The sequence below is a fragment of the Hippichthys cyanospilos genome, chromosome 3 (assembly GCF_059441005.1).
Source record: "Hippichthys cyanospilos isolate Australia breed blue-spotted pipefish chromosome 3, RoL_Hcya_1.0, whole genome shotgun sequence".
NCBI lineage: Eukaryota > Metazoa > Chordata > Actinopteri > Syngnathiformes > Syngnathidae > Hippichthys > Hippichthys cyanospilos.
Window position 1 is genome coordinate 30612995 of NC_142371.1, and position 14447 is coordinate 30627441.

The following is a 14447-nucleotide window of genomic DNA, read 5'->3' on the forward strand; positions in this document are numbered from 1 at the left end:
GGTTTTATGCTCATGCACACACACGTGCACACACACACACACACACACTCATGAAGAAGGGGGGCTAGCGGGGTGCAGAAGTAGGCAGAATGTTTCTATGGAGTGATGATGAGAGGATTGCTCTCACCTAAGGTGCTCCAGGCATATATAGTGAGATACATCGACTAAGGGGGGAGGAGAAGTTGGGGGAGAGAGTGAAGAGTGAATAAGTATGAGTTCTCCCATCCTATGGGGAAATATAGGAGATGAGGAAGAAGTGAGGGTACCTTGGGATACCTAAGGAAAGCCAAAGAAAAGATTGAAAGAGAGAGAGACAGGTTTTGAGCCAGTGGAGACTTTTGACTGAGAGTGCTAGAGGGATTTAGGTGAAAACAAAAATAAGTCAGAGATAGGTGGACATGGAAAATTATGATAGGATTGGAAGCTAGAAGAGCTTTAGGGGAACAAAGAATGAAGAGTAGACTGGTCATTGGGATGAGATTATGTGTGAACACAGGAGTATAGGGTGTAATGCGACGTAATGAGGTTTACGTAAACGAGGGTTACGTCTTGCACAGTAATATCGGTGGAAAAATTGGTTCAACACATATTCAGTTACACTGTTGTTTAAAGTACCATTCTATGCAAGCATGTAGCTGTCAATTTATAGTGACATAAACATTTTTGCATTTTTGTTTGTTCAGGCATTTTTAAATGGATTTGACGTATTTGCAAGCATGTACTTTCAAATGTGTTCAAATGTACATCTATGCTCAATGCTGAAAACATCAGTTATATATTGCTATGGAGGGAGGGTTATATATTGTTATGTAGGGAGGGAGGGAGGGAGGGAGGGAGGGAGGGAGGGAGGAAGGAAGGAAGGAAGAAAGGAAGGAAGGAAGGAAGGAACTTTAAGGGCCCTATTACTAAGGGCCCTATTACTTGTGTGATGTACATATAACAATAGGTACATGTGAACTAAATTTCAGTGTTCATTGACCTTTTAATGATATTTGCTAGCACATTCATGCTAATTGTGATTGTTTACCAGTTACCAGGCACATTTCAATTGGCCTAATATCACTCACACACTAAATATGTTCCCACTCCCTCATTATCTTTTCCATCCGAGGACAAAACATGCACTCAATGTATCAGAGACTTTGATCCATGCACATATTGTAAATTAAATGTTATTCCTAAAACCTTTGACCATTATTACAAACCATTTCAAAATTGAGTGTGTAACATTTATGAATATTTTGTAGTTTTAGTAATTGGTCTGTTCCACATTTTTGAATGTGCATGTACAAGTTAATATTCTGTGGTCTAGGGAAAATGTGTGTTTTTAGCATTTAGCTCACAAGTATGTTTGAGTCATATATGCAACATATGTGCAAGTATGTGTGACCATGTTGTCAAGTACTCTATGCTCAAATGTATTTGAACGTCTATTTGTATAGGTTAAAAATTTGTCATCAAAATCAGCAACACACATCCGATCTATTTTTTCAAATAACCCCCGCCCCCTCATGTGATGAGCTATGATGGCTGTATATATGTGGAAGCAGAGCAACATGTAGGCATTCCCTAAGTACAGAAGTGGCTTGAGGACAGTCGATCCATCCTTTTACCTATTAGCAATGATTGGAATCAAGCTGGCGAACGAACAGCAACGGTTACAGAATTCCTTGTAGCAATAGCGGCAAGTACATACAGCTTTTCCCCCTCAGCCAGACATGGCCTAATCAGTGGGTTAATTACGCCTCTTTGTAACTGTGTCAGCATCATGTAACTGATTGCATTAACAACTGCTGTGCATCAAACAGCCACGTCTCATGCGTGTGCATTTTATTACACGGTTACGGCTGGACTTTTAGCACAAACTGCATCAAAAATGTCTTTCTTATATGACTGGTAGGCACTGGTTTACTCTGTTCTTCTTCTGTCTTCCTTTTATGCTTTACAGAGTTAATGAATTACTGTAGGCGTTGCTATTAGCCAGAATGATTTTTCTCCATCTGTTTAAGTGACCCCATAAGTTAATAAGTCAAGACGTATCGCCTGTCCTACATCTTTACACCATATGCCATCTTTCTACCCTAAATTAGACAGCACTCGCTGACTGGTGCGGAACAGTTTTGAAGTTTGGTCTTCAGTCTGTAGAATTCCAAATGGTTGTTGTAAAAGTTGTATGCATACGCCCAAATTTAGTAAATAATGTTCCTATCTTTAATCAGGTCTGATCCTCAAGACAAGTTCTTCCACGGATATTGAATGTGTCATAATAAAGATAAGAAGTGATCATCTAAACTTAGATTTTTCCTTTGCCTTAGTTCCTTATTGTATCTGATCTGTATGTATTCTGTGTATTGCATGTTCGTTCTAACATTCTATTCCATATCTTTTTTGCAATCACAGAAGAAACAACGGACAAAAGAACTATCTCAGCTATTCCACTCCTACAATCCTTATGATCACAAGGTAAGGTTGTAATTTATTTTTTTCTTCCTCATCCCCTATTGACACGTCTTTGTCCATCTCAATCACTGCGCGCTTGTCTCATCATCAGCGTGCGTGTTTGTTAATAGGCCTCAGATGAAGCCCCTCACTTGACAGCAGAAGTTGTCAGTCTTCATTCATGTATTGTCTTAAGGGCTGTGACGATTTTGTTTTTACACTTATGGGGATCATCTCTTGTCAGCAACATTGCGTATAAGAACATGTTAAGTGTTGCCTCCTCATTATGATGGGGAATCCGTTTTCCTTTTAAGTTGGATGTTCAGGATTTAACTGCTGTATGGTTATTGATACTCACTCAATTCAGTGACTCATTTAGCATCGCATACAACGTAGAATCACCATCGACTGAATCGCGCGGAAAATCTTTGCAATTGTGATTTGTTTTGGAAACCTTTTCTTTTTCAACACAAGAGAGCCACTCAACTTACTGTGTTATTTAATAAAATACACGTTATCCCTAATAGAAAGTGCATGTGGGAGCACTGGTAAACTCCGGATTTAGTTTGAATTTATATTAAATTTGACCTCCAAATTCACACACATCTAAACATGCAATGTGCTGATATGTTTCACGTGTTCACTATAATAATTTCACAAATCTGCTCTTCTGCAATGTCTGGTAAAGCCCAGAATGTTCATGCAAGTCCTTTTCCATTTTCAGAGATTGGAGATGTGCAAAATAAATCCCTGCGCATTACAAGTCCAGATAGCTGTGAGATATGCTCTGCTAAAAAGATCTAATGTCAAGCATGAGTCATCCCAGATCCACCAAGGTCTGCTTGTCCTTGCCTCTATCTTTTCGCCGAGGAAATATGGAAGCAAATCGGCTTTTATTAAGCTTATATAGCAGTTAGTCTGATAATATCCCTCATTTTACATTCGATTCTACGGGTGCATGGCCTTTCAGCTCGTAGTTTAGATAAGGTATTGTCAGTTTACATCAGTGTGCTTTTTGTGTACACATGTAACAGCGATAATGCATGTATACAAAGGCTAGGTACATTGCCGCCTTTACGGCAATTACTGCTAATATGCATTCGCCGGTGTAGGAAAAGGTCATTAATAAAGGCTGAGTTGTGGTGAGGCTGTTGTGTTTGTGGGGCTTATTGTTTCGAAGCTGCAGGCTACAAACCTAAATGAAATAATGACTTTTTTTTTTTTTTTTTTTAAATGAACTAATTGTTGTTTTATTACCAAGATTGTGTCTGAACCTCCTGTGGCTAATGAAAAATCACGAGGGAGGAAAATGTCAACCTTCAATACAGACTAGTATTGACACTCAATGGGATTAGTGAAATATTAGCTTGCTCCTTTATTGGGCTTTCTGTCTTTCTGTCATCTACTTAATATCAGTGAAAATGGTTTACTTGTAAATATGACAGTAGATTATACTTTTTTTGAATATATATTTAAATACAGTGTTGAACACAGCCTCTCTGGTGTGTGTTTTGAGAGACATGTCGCGAGTGGGTGTGCCTCTGTGTATGTTTGCAATGATTAATGTGAAGTATCCTGTAGCCAGATGGTGCTGAACAAGGCCCATCCATCAGCAATGAAAAGACCAGTGGGCAGAAACCTGGCAGAAGACTTTGTCTAGGGCCAGTGCCCTGTACGACACACACACACACACACACACACACACACACACACACACACACACACACACACACACACACACACATTTTTTTTAGTCTTCAACAGCAAACGTGCGAACACACACGGTCAATAGTGTTTACAATCAACTGGCAGCAAGGTTAGCATTGTTTTTGTATACTGTACTGAATATTGCATTGTATTGTGTTCATTAAAAACACCGCATCATGATAGGGCTCCAATTAACATTTATTTTAACTAATTCTCTGCCAGCCCATTCAAAATGAATTTTGCTTCTGAATGAATACATGAATTTGACTATTTGACCGTCAGTAGCAGTGAACGGGTTCGTTCACTGCCAGCACAGTAAAAATGGAGCTTTGACGTCTGCAGTCGTCAATGGTAGTGAATGAAGTAATAGTAGTACAGTGGGCCCCCGTGTTTCGAACTTAATCCGTTCAGCGGCTCGGCTCTTAACTCGAATTGTCCGTATGACGGGCAATCCAAACCTATGATAATTAGCGAATGCGTGCAACGCCTGCAAAAACCTTAGGTAAAAACATCACGACTTTATACACATATTAAAAACATTTTAAAAATTAGTAATATAATCTACTGTACAGTTAAATTAAATAACATAAATATACAAAGGAAAATGACATTTACCTTTGGGGCGACGTGACTTGAGCTGGTGGTGGGTGGAGGCGGAGGGGAGCAGAGATCAACCCGCAGAATTTATTTATTTATTTTCTTAAACAAGAACATATCACTGCCGATTTCTTTCTCTTTAATCCGTAATAGAAGAAGCCTCTCCATTTTGTTGTTGACCGAGTTCCGTCCCCTGGCAAGGAAAGTCTTGCCCTTAGAAGACTTGCTTGCTTTCATAGGTTCCTTGTTATTGAGAATTGTAGCGATCGTCGAGCGGTTACGGCCATACTCACTAGCAAGGTTAACTATGCGTGCGCCTCCTTCGTATTTTTTTATTATCTCCTGCTTCGTTTCTATTGTCATCATCCTCTTCTTCCTTACTTCTTCTTACTTCTTACTTCTTCCTTTACCGCCACTTACAATTTTAGAAGCCATGTCTAACAGATAAAATTTGCAAAGTCTTCACAACACACCGACCAGCTGTGCCATCAAGTTCGGCCAATAGCATATCGGCATTTCTGTGATTGACATGACGCCGACCAATAGCATATCCGCATCTCCGTGACTGAGACTGTGACTGTGACCTTAATCGACCAATAGCATATCCGCATCTCCGTGACTGAGACCGTGACTGTGACCTTAATCAACCAATAGCATATCGGCATCTCCGAGATTGAGACCGTGACTGAGACCATGACTGTGACTGCCTTAATTGACCAATAGCAGATCGGCATTTCCGTGATATGCGAAAAAGTTCTTTTTGTTGATTCAGCAAAGCGAAAAAAATAGTGCTGACACACTGACCGGCATGTTGGATAGTTCGTAAAATGAAAGGTTTGTGCGTAAGAGGGGGACAAAAAACTCTGCGGTCCACGTCGTAAGATGAAAAATACGTAAAACAGGGAGTTCGTAAACCGGGGGCCCACTGTAGGTCATTTTTATGAAGAACCAATTAAAAAATATATATCTTTCCATCCCTTTATTGAAAAAGAAAGACATTCTTTCAAATAACTTTTGCAGAAAACAAATTAATTATGATTCATCTAATAGTCTGTAATCTGTTGGAAAAGCAATATATCTCTCTCTCCCTCTCTCTCCCTCTCTCTCCCTCTCCTTCTCTCTCACGCGCACGCAACAGTAGCCTGTCCTTTTTCGAAAGCCGGAATCTTCCCACACAACCAACTTTGTTTGTTTGGACAGGAGAAATGTTCGATTGGTTGGCCAGCCTCCATTTTGCGGCCCTACTTTGAGCGATATCACGTAAAGCGCTTTGCAAAAGTAGTATATGATAGAATGTTAGCCACGTTACCCACAGTAGCCCACAGTAGCAGGAAGTCCAACACCACTGCTATCACATGATGCTGAAGTCTAGGAGGTTTCACATATAATACACACTTGAGAAAAATTGACATAGGTGACCCAGTAGTTTTTGGTATGTGTGATTATATTAATGTCTCCTTGAGATAGGGTTGCTTCTCAGTGCTGACATGTTCCCAGAATATGGTTAAAAAGGTGCTTTGCTAAGCACAGTGATACTGAAAGGGTCTGCGAATTATTTAAAAATATACAATATACAATCCAACACCTCTGCATTCTCTTTTGAAGTTTTTTCCCTGAAGGCTTGGCCCTGCCAGGTCAAAGTTGTGAGACTTGAGTCCGGTTTTGTGTGCATGCATTCAGCTGGTTCTCAGAGTGCTTACAGTGCCCCTTGCCCCTGTCACTGTGCGCTGTCATAATCTCCCGAGAACATACAAATACAGATGCCCGCATCCATTTTCCATGCTGTGTGCATAGGCCTGAATGACAAGAGTGACAGTTTGCCTTGCAGCAAGAGAGAAGGGACAAGCTGTCAACATGGACCGTTGCACCTGCTCAGCCTCACCAGGGACGCCAAATATTGGAAGTAGAAAAAAATGCAGGTTGAAGAAAGGAAGGATCTAGAGGCAGTGTGAATGGGGGTTGATAATGAAAACCCAATGAGCAAGCGTTCTTGGAAAATAAAAACCTAATTGCACACAATAAATGACCCCCTCCCACTTTCAATTTTTGTGAATTCCCTCTTTGCCTCGTAACATTGACATAATTATCATTTGTCACAAAGAGGGGGAAAAAAAAAACACTGGAAGAAGTTAATTAGTCTAACAAGTCTCTCTCTCCCTAACAGATCACTTTTAATATTTCCAACAATTAGTGTTGTGTTTTTCTCCCCTTTGGGGATCCTAATTGTGTTTATTTGCTGAGGGATTTTTCCAAGCTGCTGCTTTATATTGTTGGGGAAAGCTAACCTCTACTTTTGTCAAACTTGACATTTGCTTGCCATACTTTCCCCCTCATATTTCCTGTTAATTAATGTACTGTTAGAGTAGACAAAAGCAGCATCGGAGAGAGACAAAACATACATTTATTGAGTTCAGTGATTTGTTTTCTTGGCTCATTTGTTTGTCTATCCACATGATTATTTCAGTCTTATTATGAAAAATTTATCAATTTAATCAGTCTATCCTCGCGATATTGGTGTGAGGTGCGAGTTAACAATGCAAATGCCATTCATCTGGTTTTACAAATTCTGAAGATGTGTCCTCAATCCTCTTGTGTCTTATTGAAAACAAAGTCGAGTAAGTCGACTTAAAAAAAAGGATCAAATGAAAATATCAGTCTCAAAGCTCCGCCTGACCAAGTTTGCGGCACTGTTTTCTACACAGTCCTTTCATGTGGGGCACGCAGTTTTGCAATGGCACCAAAGAAGAAAGACTTCCTCTAAAAAAGGAATTATCACAAATGATCTTCCCTATTAAAAATGGTGATCAAGTAATAATCAGTTAGTGCAGAGTGGTTAGAGGTATCCACATCAGTAGTTTTGAGAAAAAAAACTCATATTTTACTGCTTGTATTGGTGCACCACCAGTAGTAGTAGTAGCCAGATGGCCAACGCTATTTTTGTGCTTAAGCACACTTACTGATTTAGTAGCGTAAGCACACTTACTGATTTAGTAGCTAGCGGGCTTTCATTCAAGAAAATTATAGGATTTAAAAAAAATCGAAAGAACCATGCCTATGTTAATCCGAGAATATAACTTGTCACTAAAAATATTCTATAGTGGCTCGGTTTTAGATGTTCAAATTTTAACCAGTAGAGGGCACTTAAACATGTAATGTGCACAGTCTACTCCTCAAGAAGAAAAAGACCAAGAAGAAGAACAGGAAGTTCTTGACCTCGTAGTCGCTAACAGGCAATTCCACGCTTAGGTTTATTAATGGAATATTGATGAAGCAATGTAAGTGACTTCAAAGACACTATTATGTGTGTCAAATACAGTACATATAAATGTATATATAAATGTATTTGTGAAAAAATAATACAAACACCCGCACACACAGTGGGGGGCAGTCCCTCCAAAACAGACACCCATTTTGCAAACAGAATAATGAATGATGGGAATGCTCAAAAAAAAAAAAAACATACAGATTAAGAAGTGGATTTTTCATCTATCATTGTAATCAGCGGGACAGACATTCCAGAAAATGCAAAATAGAAGTTTTTCAATCCGCTAATAAGAGGCATTATTTAGTATTTCAAGCTTAGCAATACACTGCCTTTTTACTTGTAGTGAATATGACTGTTAAAATTTAAATGAATGTGACGACTGTCGGACAAGCAAAAAAAAAAAGGAAATGGCTCACAATAACATAAATAATTCATTGTTATAGCCATTCACATCAACTCATGTTCACCTTTAGTATACTAAAACAATAAAAATAAACTCACTCTCATAGATTACTGTGCAACTTGTCGACCGCTTCATCGCGAGAGGGCTGGCGGAAGAAATGGGTTGTAAAAGTGACAGATTCTACCTTGACTTTAAAGACACTTTTAATAACTTACTCTACAGGATAATGTTACACCTCCGTTTTGATCAAAGGCTACCCAAATGGAACCGGACTGGTTGGCGTGCGCTTGTGCAAGCATCCGTGTGCGCGTGTGTGCATGATATTCCGCCCACACTGCTGTGCTGTTTGCCAAAGACATGCTTGTCTCCTTTTTTACTGTTGCACAGTAGAGTTCTATAGACATGTAGACTTGTGCTCAATCTGTCAAGGTTACACAACAGGGACTTATGAAACACACACATGCACATGTATGGCCTCGCAAATGTTCAGAACGCATGAGAGCCATGACTTCATTTGGAATCGGTTTTCTGTGATTATAATCTCTATGGCTACAGCATCATATTCTCCCTGTAGCTTTCAATAAGTAGGCAAGATGTAAGATATAAAGCAGAGCAATGAGAAGACATTAAAATGGAAGAAAAAGGGACAGTTATTTTAACAACAGTGGGAATAAAATTGCAATCAAAAGTCTGACTGCAGGTTTATGATGTATTTTCATTGATTTCCTCTGATGGTGACTACATTTTAAATGGTGTCAGAACAGCGGTAAATGACCACAAATACAATAGTAATGTCACAATCACATACTGTATGACAAAGACTACATCTAGATTCATGGAACAAAAAATCAGTATTTAACAGTGCTTGAGTATTGATTATACCCTGTGGCTTTTTTTTTTAATTGTTTATTATCATTTTACCACAGATAGCGACAGCAAGCCGGGGTATTCTGCTTTTTCTTTGGCGAATACAACATGTTTTTGTAGCTGAGAAAAAAGTACATTTGTATATTTGTCTCCGCAAAACGTTGCTTCCTGATAAGAACAGCAGAACAAGTGGTGTTGCAGGACTGGTCAATCACCAAATGTGTGACTTATTTTTGTGATCGTCTTGTTTGTGCGGTTTGATTATGAATTCAGAATAATGTTAGTTCCTGCGTATAGTCTTCCTTCTGTAATTCCTCAACAAGCGGCTCGATTTTTGGGAGGAAGTGTTGCCAAAAATCTATAGGTCAAATGAAATATGTGGCCAGGGTTATTTATTCTAACAATTGACAAATTCTCACTTATTTTTCTCCATTTCTAATTTTCAGGCTTAGTAAATCAAGACCACATTAACCAAGCCAAAGACATTATTGAGACTAAAACTGTGTGTACAAACCAGAAATCACTCCAAAAAACTGAATAAAATGCCGCCAGAACCATTTTTCCATTACATTAGCAACAAAAATCAAATCAGTTTTGTTGTTTTTGAACAATAAAACAAAATTGCAAATCCAAACAAAGTATTTAATATCTCTCTGATCACAGCAGAAGTAGTGGTAGTGGTCTCAAACAGTCCTGATCAAAAATCCAGAGTCTGTCCTATCAGAGGCCAAGAGGAGACTTCAGATTAAAAATGCCTTTTCAATACAATACCGAGACCCTTAAAACGTGGGCTTGAGGCCAGTCTGGAGACCAAGACCGAGTTTGACAATTACAACACTAATGTCTCAGTCTGCTGTACTGTGGTTTCACAAGTCAAAACATGGAATAATGGTACCGGCCTTCTAATTGCTCCCAACCTACAAGAGTACGTGTCTTGGCCAAATAATTTAGGAGTAAAGGTTTATTATGAATGCAGCACCCTTTGCCAAATTGTTTCTCTCTCCTGATTGCTTAGCACAGCTAATCCTTAGACGTTTGAAGCCTGCTTCAACAAAATCGTTGCAATCTATATGAACGTTCAGAACCTGTTGTCTCAAGCTATTGACAGCTTTTGCTACTTCTTCCTGCATGCGCTATCAGAGGAATTGCTCGCTGGTTCTGATTCGGCCTCTGTTTAATTACACACAAGAACATGAGGGACAAATGAGTGATTTCACTCCAGTATTTTTGTATTTTTTTTAATCACCGATGCTATGCATGTTGTGTGGCTGGCTGTTGCCTCACCTTTCCCGTTTAAATCCCTGTTTATCACTCTATCGCAGAGTTGCACACACAGTGCTAAGACAGCCAAATAACTCAGCCAATATCTGCACGATTAATTCACTTTGCCTTCAGAGGCGCAAACTACATCGGTGTTCTTTGTTAGGCACCTTGGCGTTTCATTAAACAAGCTGTGGAGGAGAGCTTATCGCTCACTGTGCATGTACATGTGTTTACATACTAACACCATTTTAAATCTTGCATTGCGTATTGATTTTGCTCGGTAGTTGCGGCGCCCTAGCCGGAGTCGTATGAATTTGCAGGTTATTTACTATCCAAGGGAACTTAGAAAATTGAGTAGTTGTTTTTCTTTTGAAGTTTTTTCCTGCTTATTTTTATTTTTTTTTTTTTTTTTGTCAATACCTGTAGCTCACCTACATGGTGATCATCAGTGTTGAATATGTTTTGATTTAAACTTTTTTATTCCAAAAAAGACAATGTATCAATTTGACAGAAAATCATAAACATAAATACATTATGAATGTATTACTGTTTTGGTCTGCAGCATTAGAAAATAGGGAATTATTTACAAATAAATGTTTCGTTTTGATTCAAGACAAAGATAATCAGTCTGCTTTTGTTGAGGACTACAGAATTCAGAGCAAAACATGCTGCGGAGAGGAAATAATGAGTATTTGGAACATTTTCATTTTTAAAGACATCTAAACAGCTAATTGCTTATCAAAAATTATAATCAATTAATTTGGTCATTCATTTGTATTTGATTAGATATTAATCATTACACCTCTATAGAATACACTCTATATTGTCTTTAAAACACGGCCCTAATAAGCAAGTGCAGGCATATTCCGTAACATTTTTTTAAATGAGTACCGAATATATCTGAGTAAATATCAGCTGATAAAAAGATATCCACAATTGAAATATTTTGACATTGGCTTTAGTACCTCCTTTTAATTTTCCAGAAAATCTGCTTCAAAGATGTTTCAATAACCACTATGCATTTGGATTATAGTGCAAAATTATAGTGATTATAGTGCAAAACCTGTGTGTTTACAGTAACTTCAAAAATTAACTTCAAAAATAAATAAAAAAATTGTAAAGACAAATACAACAACTAACTAAACAAATGAATAAATAACCAAGTAAATAAGTTATGCATGAATAAGCATGAATAAGTTCAGTATTTGGCAATCTTTATTCAATAATCATTGTTTCGAATCAAGTTTCTTCAATCGGACAGCATTATTCAAAGAATGACATCAAGGGGTACAGTAGATACACTAAGTGTCTTTCTTATCTGTTCGTCCATGTGGCAAAGCACCAGCAGGCCAGTAACAACCATTTGACAACTTTTGCCTGTTCAGTCAGCAGACACAAACTCACCACACCTGTACTTGTGCATGTACTATATGTACAAAAAAAAAGTATGAGATGTGCTAACAAATTAGTACTAGCTATTGCAGACAATTATTTGATGTCCCAAAGTTTTTTTTTAGAAACGATTCCTTTCCATGTTAATCTTAAATTCTTCATTTTTCGTTGCAAGAGTGTACAAAATATTTGGTCTATCATGCCACTTTTTAATGATAAGTCAGGGTACTCTATTTGTCACATGAAATGCATGGTGAAATGCATTTTTGTTTTTGTTAGCCATATCCTAAACAGACGAGAAATAAGGATACTAGGTGCAATGTTAAGATGAGCTAGAATTTTATGGATCTAAACCATACAATTAAGTTATGTATGTTGAGAGAAATGACATTATGCTTCCATCTAGACATGGACCGATAACCGCGTTGACAGGTTACCGAGATGTTAAAAACTCAAGGTTGCAATAACTGCTAATGCCATGTATAACAGGTAATGAGTACTTTTCTTTTTGCTTAATCAAACAAAGGGGGCATTTACACAAAGCAGAATATGATCGACTCAGCAAGCCGCCTCTTTGAAAATAATTAAATGGCATTCACTGTTTGTTTGTTTGTTTTTTTTTCTATGTACTTATTTCTGTGTTTGTATAACCTTCTGGGCATGCATGGAACATTTTGTCTTAAACCTTTCGGACCTAAGCAACATGCTGGAGGACATATTACGTTTGTGGGTCTGAACCAAAAATGACGATGAATTTAGATTATGTTATACCTTTCTGGGAAATGATCGACCGAAGCTTTACTAAGCAAGTTATAGCACTTAGAACAGGCTTCACGATTTCAAAAAAGATAAACATCAGTGCGCTTTTTTTTAAATCAAAAAACACTTTGCTAATCAAAACAACTTGCTTTCTGTGTAACTTTAAGGATAACAGGTCATAACATTTGAAGTTATAGGAATTATTTTAGAGGGTTTCAAAGTGGAGTTTGCCTGTTTGCCAAGTTTAGTGGACTTTAATGGAAGCATGGTGCAGTTTTGTGATATCTTATCACTCGTCCTTGTAGCGTTGATCCATCAAGCCATCCATAATTAAATGGCAATCACTGTTTGTTTTATTTGTTTGTTTGTTTGTTTTTTATTTAGTTTTTTGGCATGTATTTCTTTATCTTAAATATAGTTTACCAGTGACGAGGCACTGTGACTTACTAAGAACAATTAAACAACAATAATATGAATGTGTTTATTAATGTATTCATTATGTTTTTATTTATTTATGCTAAATGTGATTCACAATTCTTAATGTTCCAAACATTCTATATTTTGTTATAGATTATTTTCAATGGAACAAAGCAGAGCTGTGATTTTAATACCGTGATACATTTTGCTCGAAGTTACCATACCGTCAGAATCCGATATCGCCTACTTGTGACATCAGACCTCACTCGATCTTGATGCCTTATTATAGGGGTTGCAATCAATGCGGCCATGACCCAATTACAATTCCACTCTGCCGCTACTGAACCTCCACCTGAAAATATAAAGAATTACACCATGTGGGAAGTTCTATTTGTCCTGTGAGGTGAGCTCCCACATTGAAAAGGTTAAACAGAATGCACTTTTATAAACACATATACTAGCGCTGTAAACAAATAGGGCCATTGCAGGTTCTGGACTATAGCTTTTGTCTCTTTATGGCGGTTACCAAAGTGGGCCACAGCAGGAGGGGAAAGTGATGTATTGAGTCTGAGTGCAGGTGTGTATTGTGAGTTAGAAATGACAATGAAATAATGTGGCAGTAAGCTAGAACATGTTTTTTTTTTTGTTTTTGTTTTTTTACTTTAATGTTCTATGTTAGTGTTTACTAAGCAGTGATTTTATAACTTTTTTACGCACTGTGAATAACTGATTTTTTTGTTGAACGTGCTTGACCTTGGGATTTTTTTGGTGACTGTTATCTTGTGGTTAGTTGGATTTATTAAAAAAAAAATAGTTGCCTGGTAAAATATGACTCTATAGTGAATTAATATATTCACAGTTTGACACTTAGATAATTGTTAACATCTTTGCATGTTCACAAAATGAGTCAAAAGAACATACTCTGATTAATCCAAACAAATAACAAACAAGAACAAATTTGTATTGAATTGTTTTGACACCTACACACTTTTTCCTTCTTTTATTAATTGTTCTTTTTCTCGATCATCTCTCCATGCCTTATGTCTAGATTAGTGTGATGCCTTCTGTGAAAGACTGTTAATTGGATGTTGGGAGCTAATAAATAGCTTCAATTAACAGGCCTGGTTAGATAAAGCAAGGCTAGCCTGATGGAAGACACAAAAACAAAGTGCATTGTGGAGTTGTTACTGGATTTTTTCTTCGCACAGAGTATGTAATCAGCTTGTAAAGTTTATTACATTGACATGACATAATGGTTTAACCAATCACGATGAAGTTGACATCTATGGTCAATTTTGCTACACGCCAGCTTGTATTTAAAAAAAAAAAAAAAAAAAA

The 14447-nt window shown here is 37.6% G+C and overlaps 1 protein-coding gene across 1 annotated transcript in view; it reads left to right on the forward strand.

Annotated features, from left to right (window-relative positions):
• The window catches only part of LOC148426809 (threonylcarbamoyladenosine tRNA methylthiotransferase-like), a 200824-nt gene that overhangs the window by 154519 nt on the left and 31858 nt on the right, over positions 1–14447 (forward strand). Inside the window, exon 12 of the mRNA XM_088410634.1 lies at positions 2401–2463. Coding sequence (XP_088266760.1) covers positions 2401–2463 — 63 coding nt within the window. The remainder of the gene's footprint in view (positions 1–2400; positions 2464–14447) is intronic.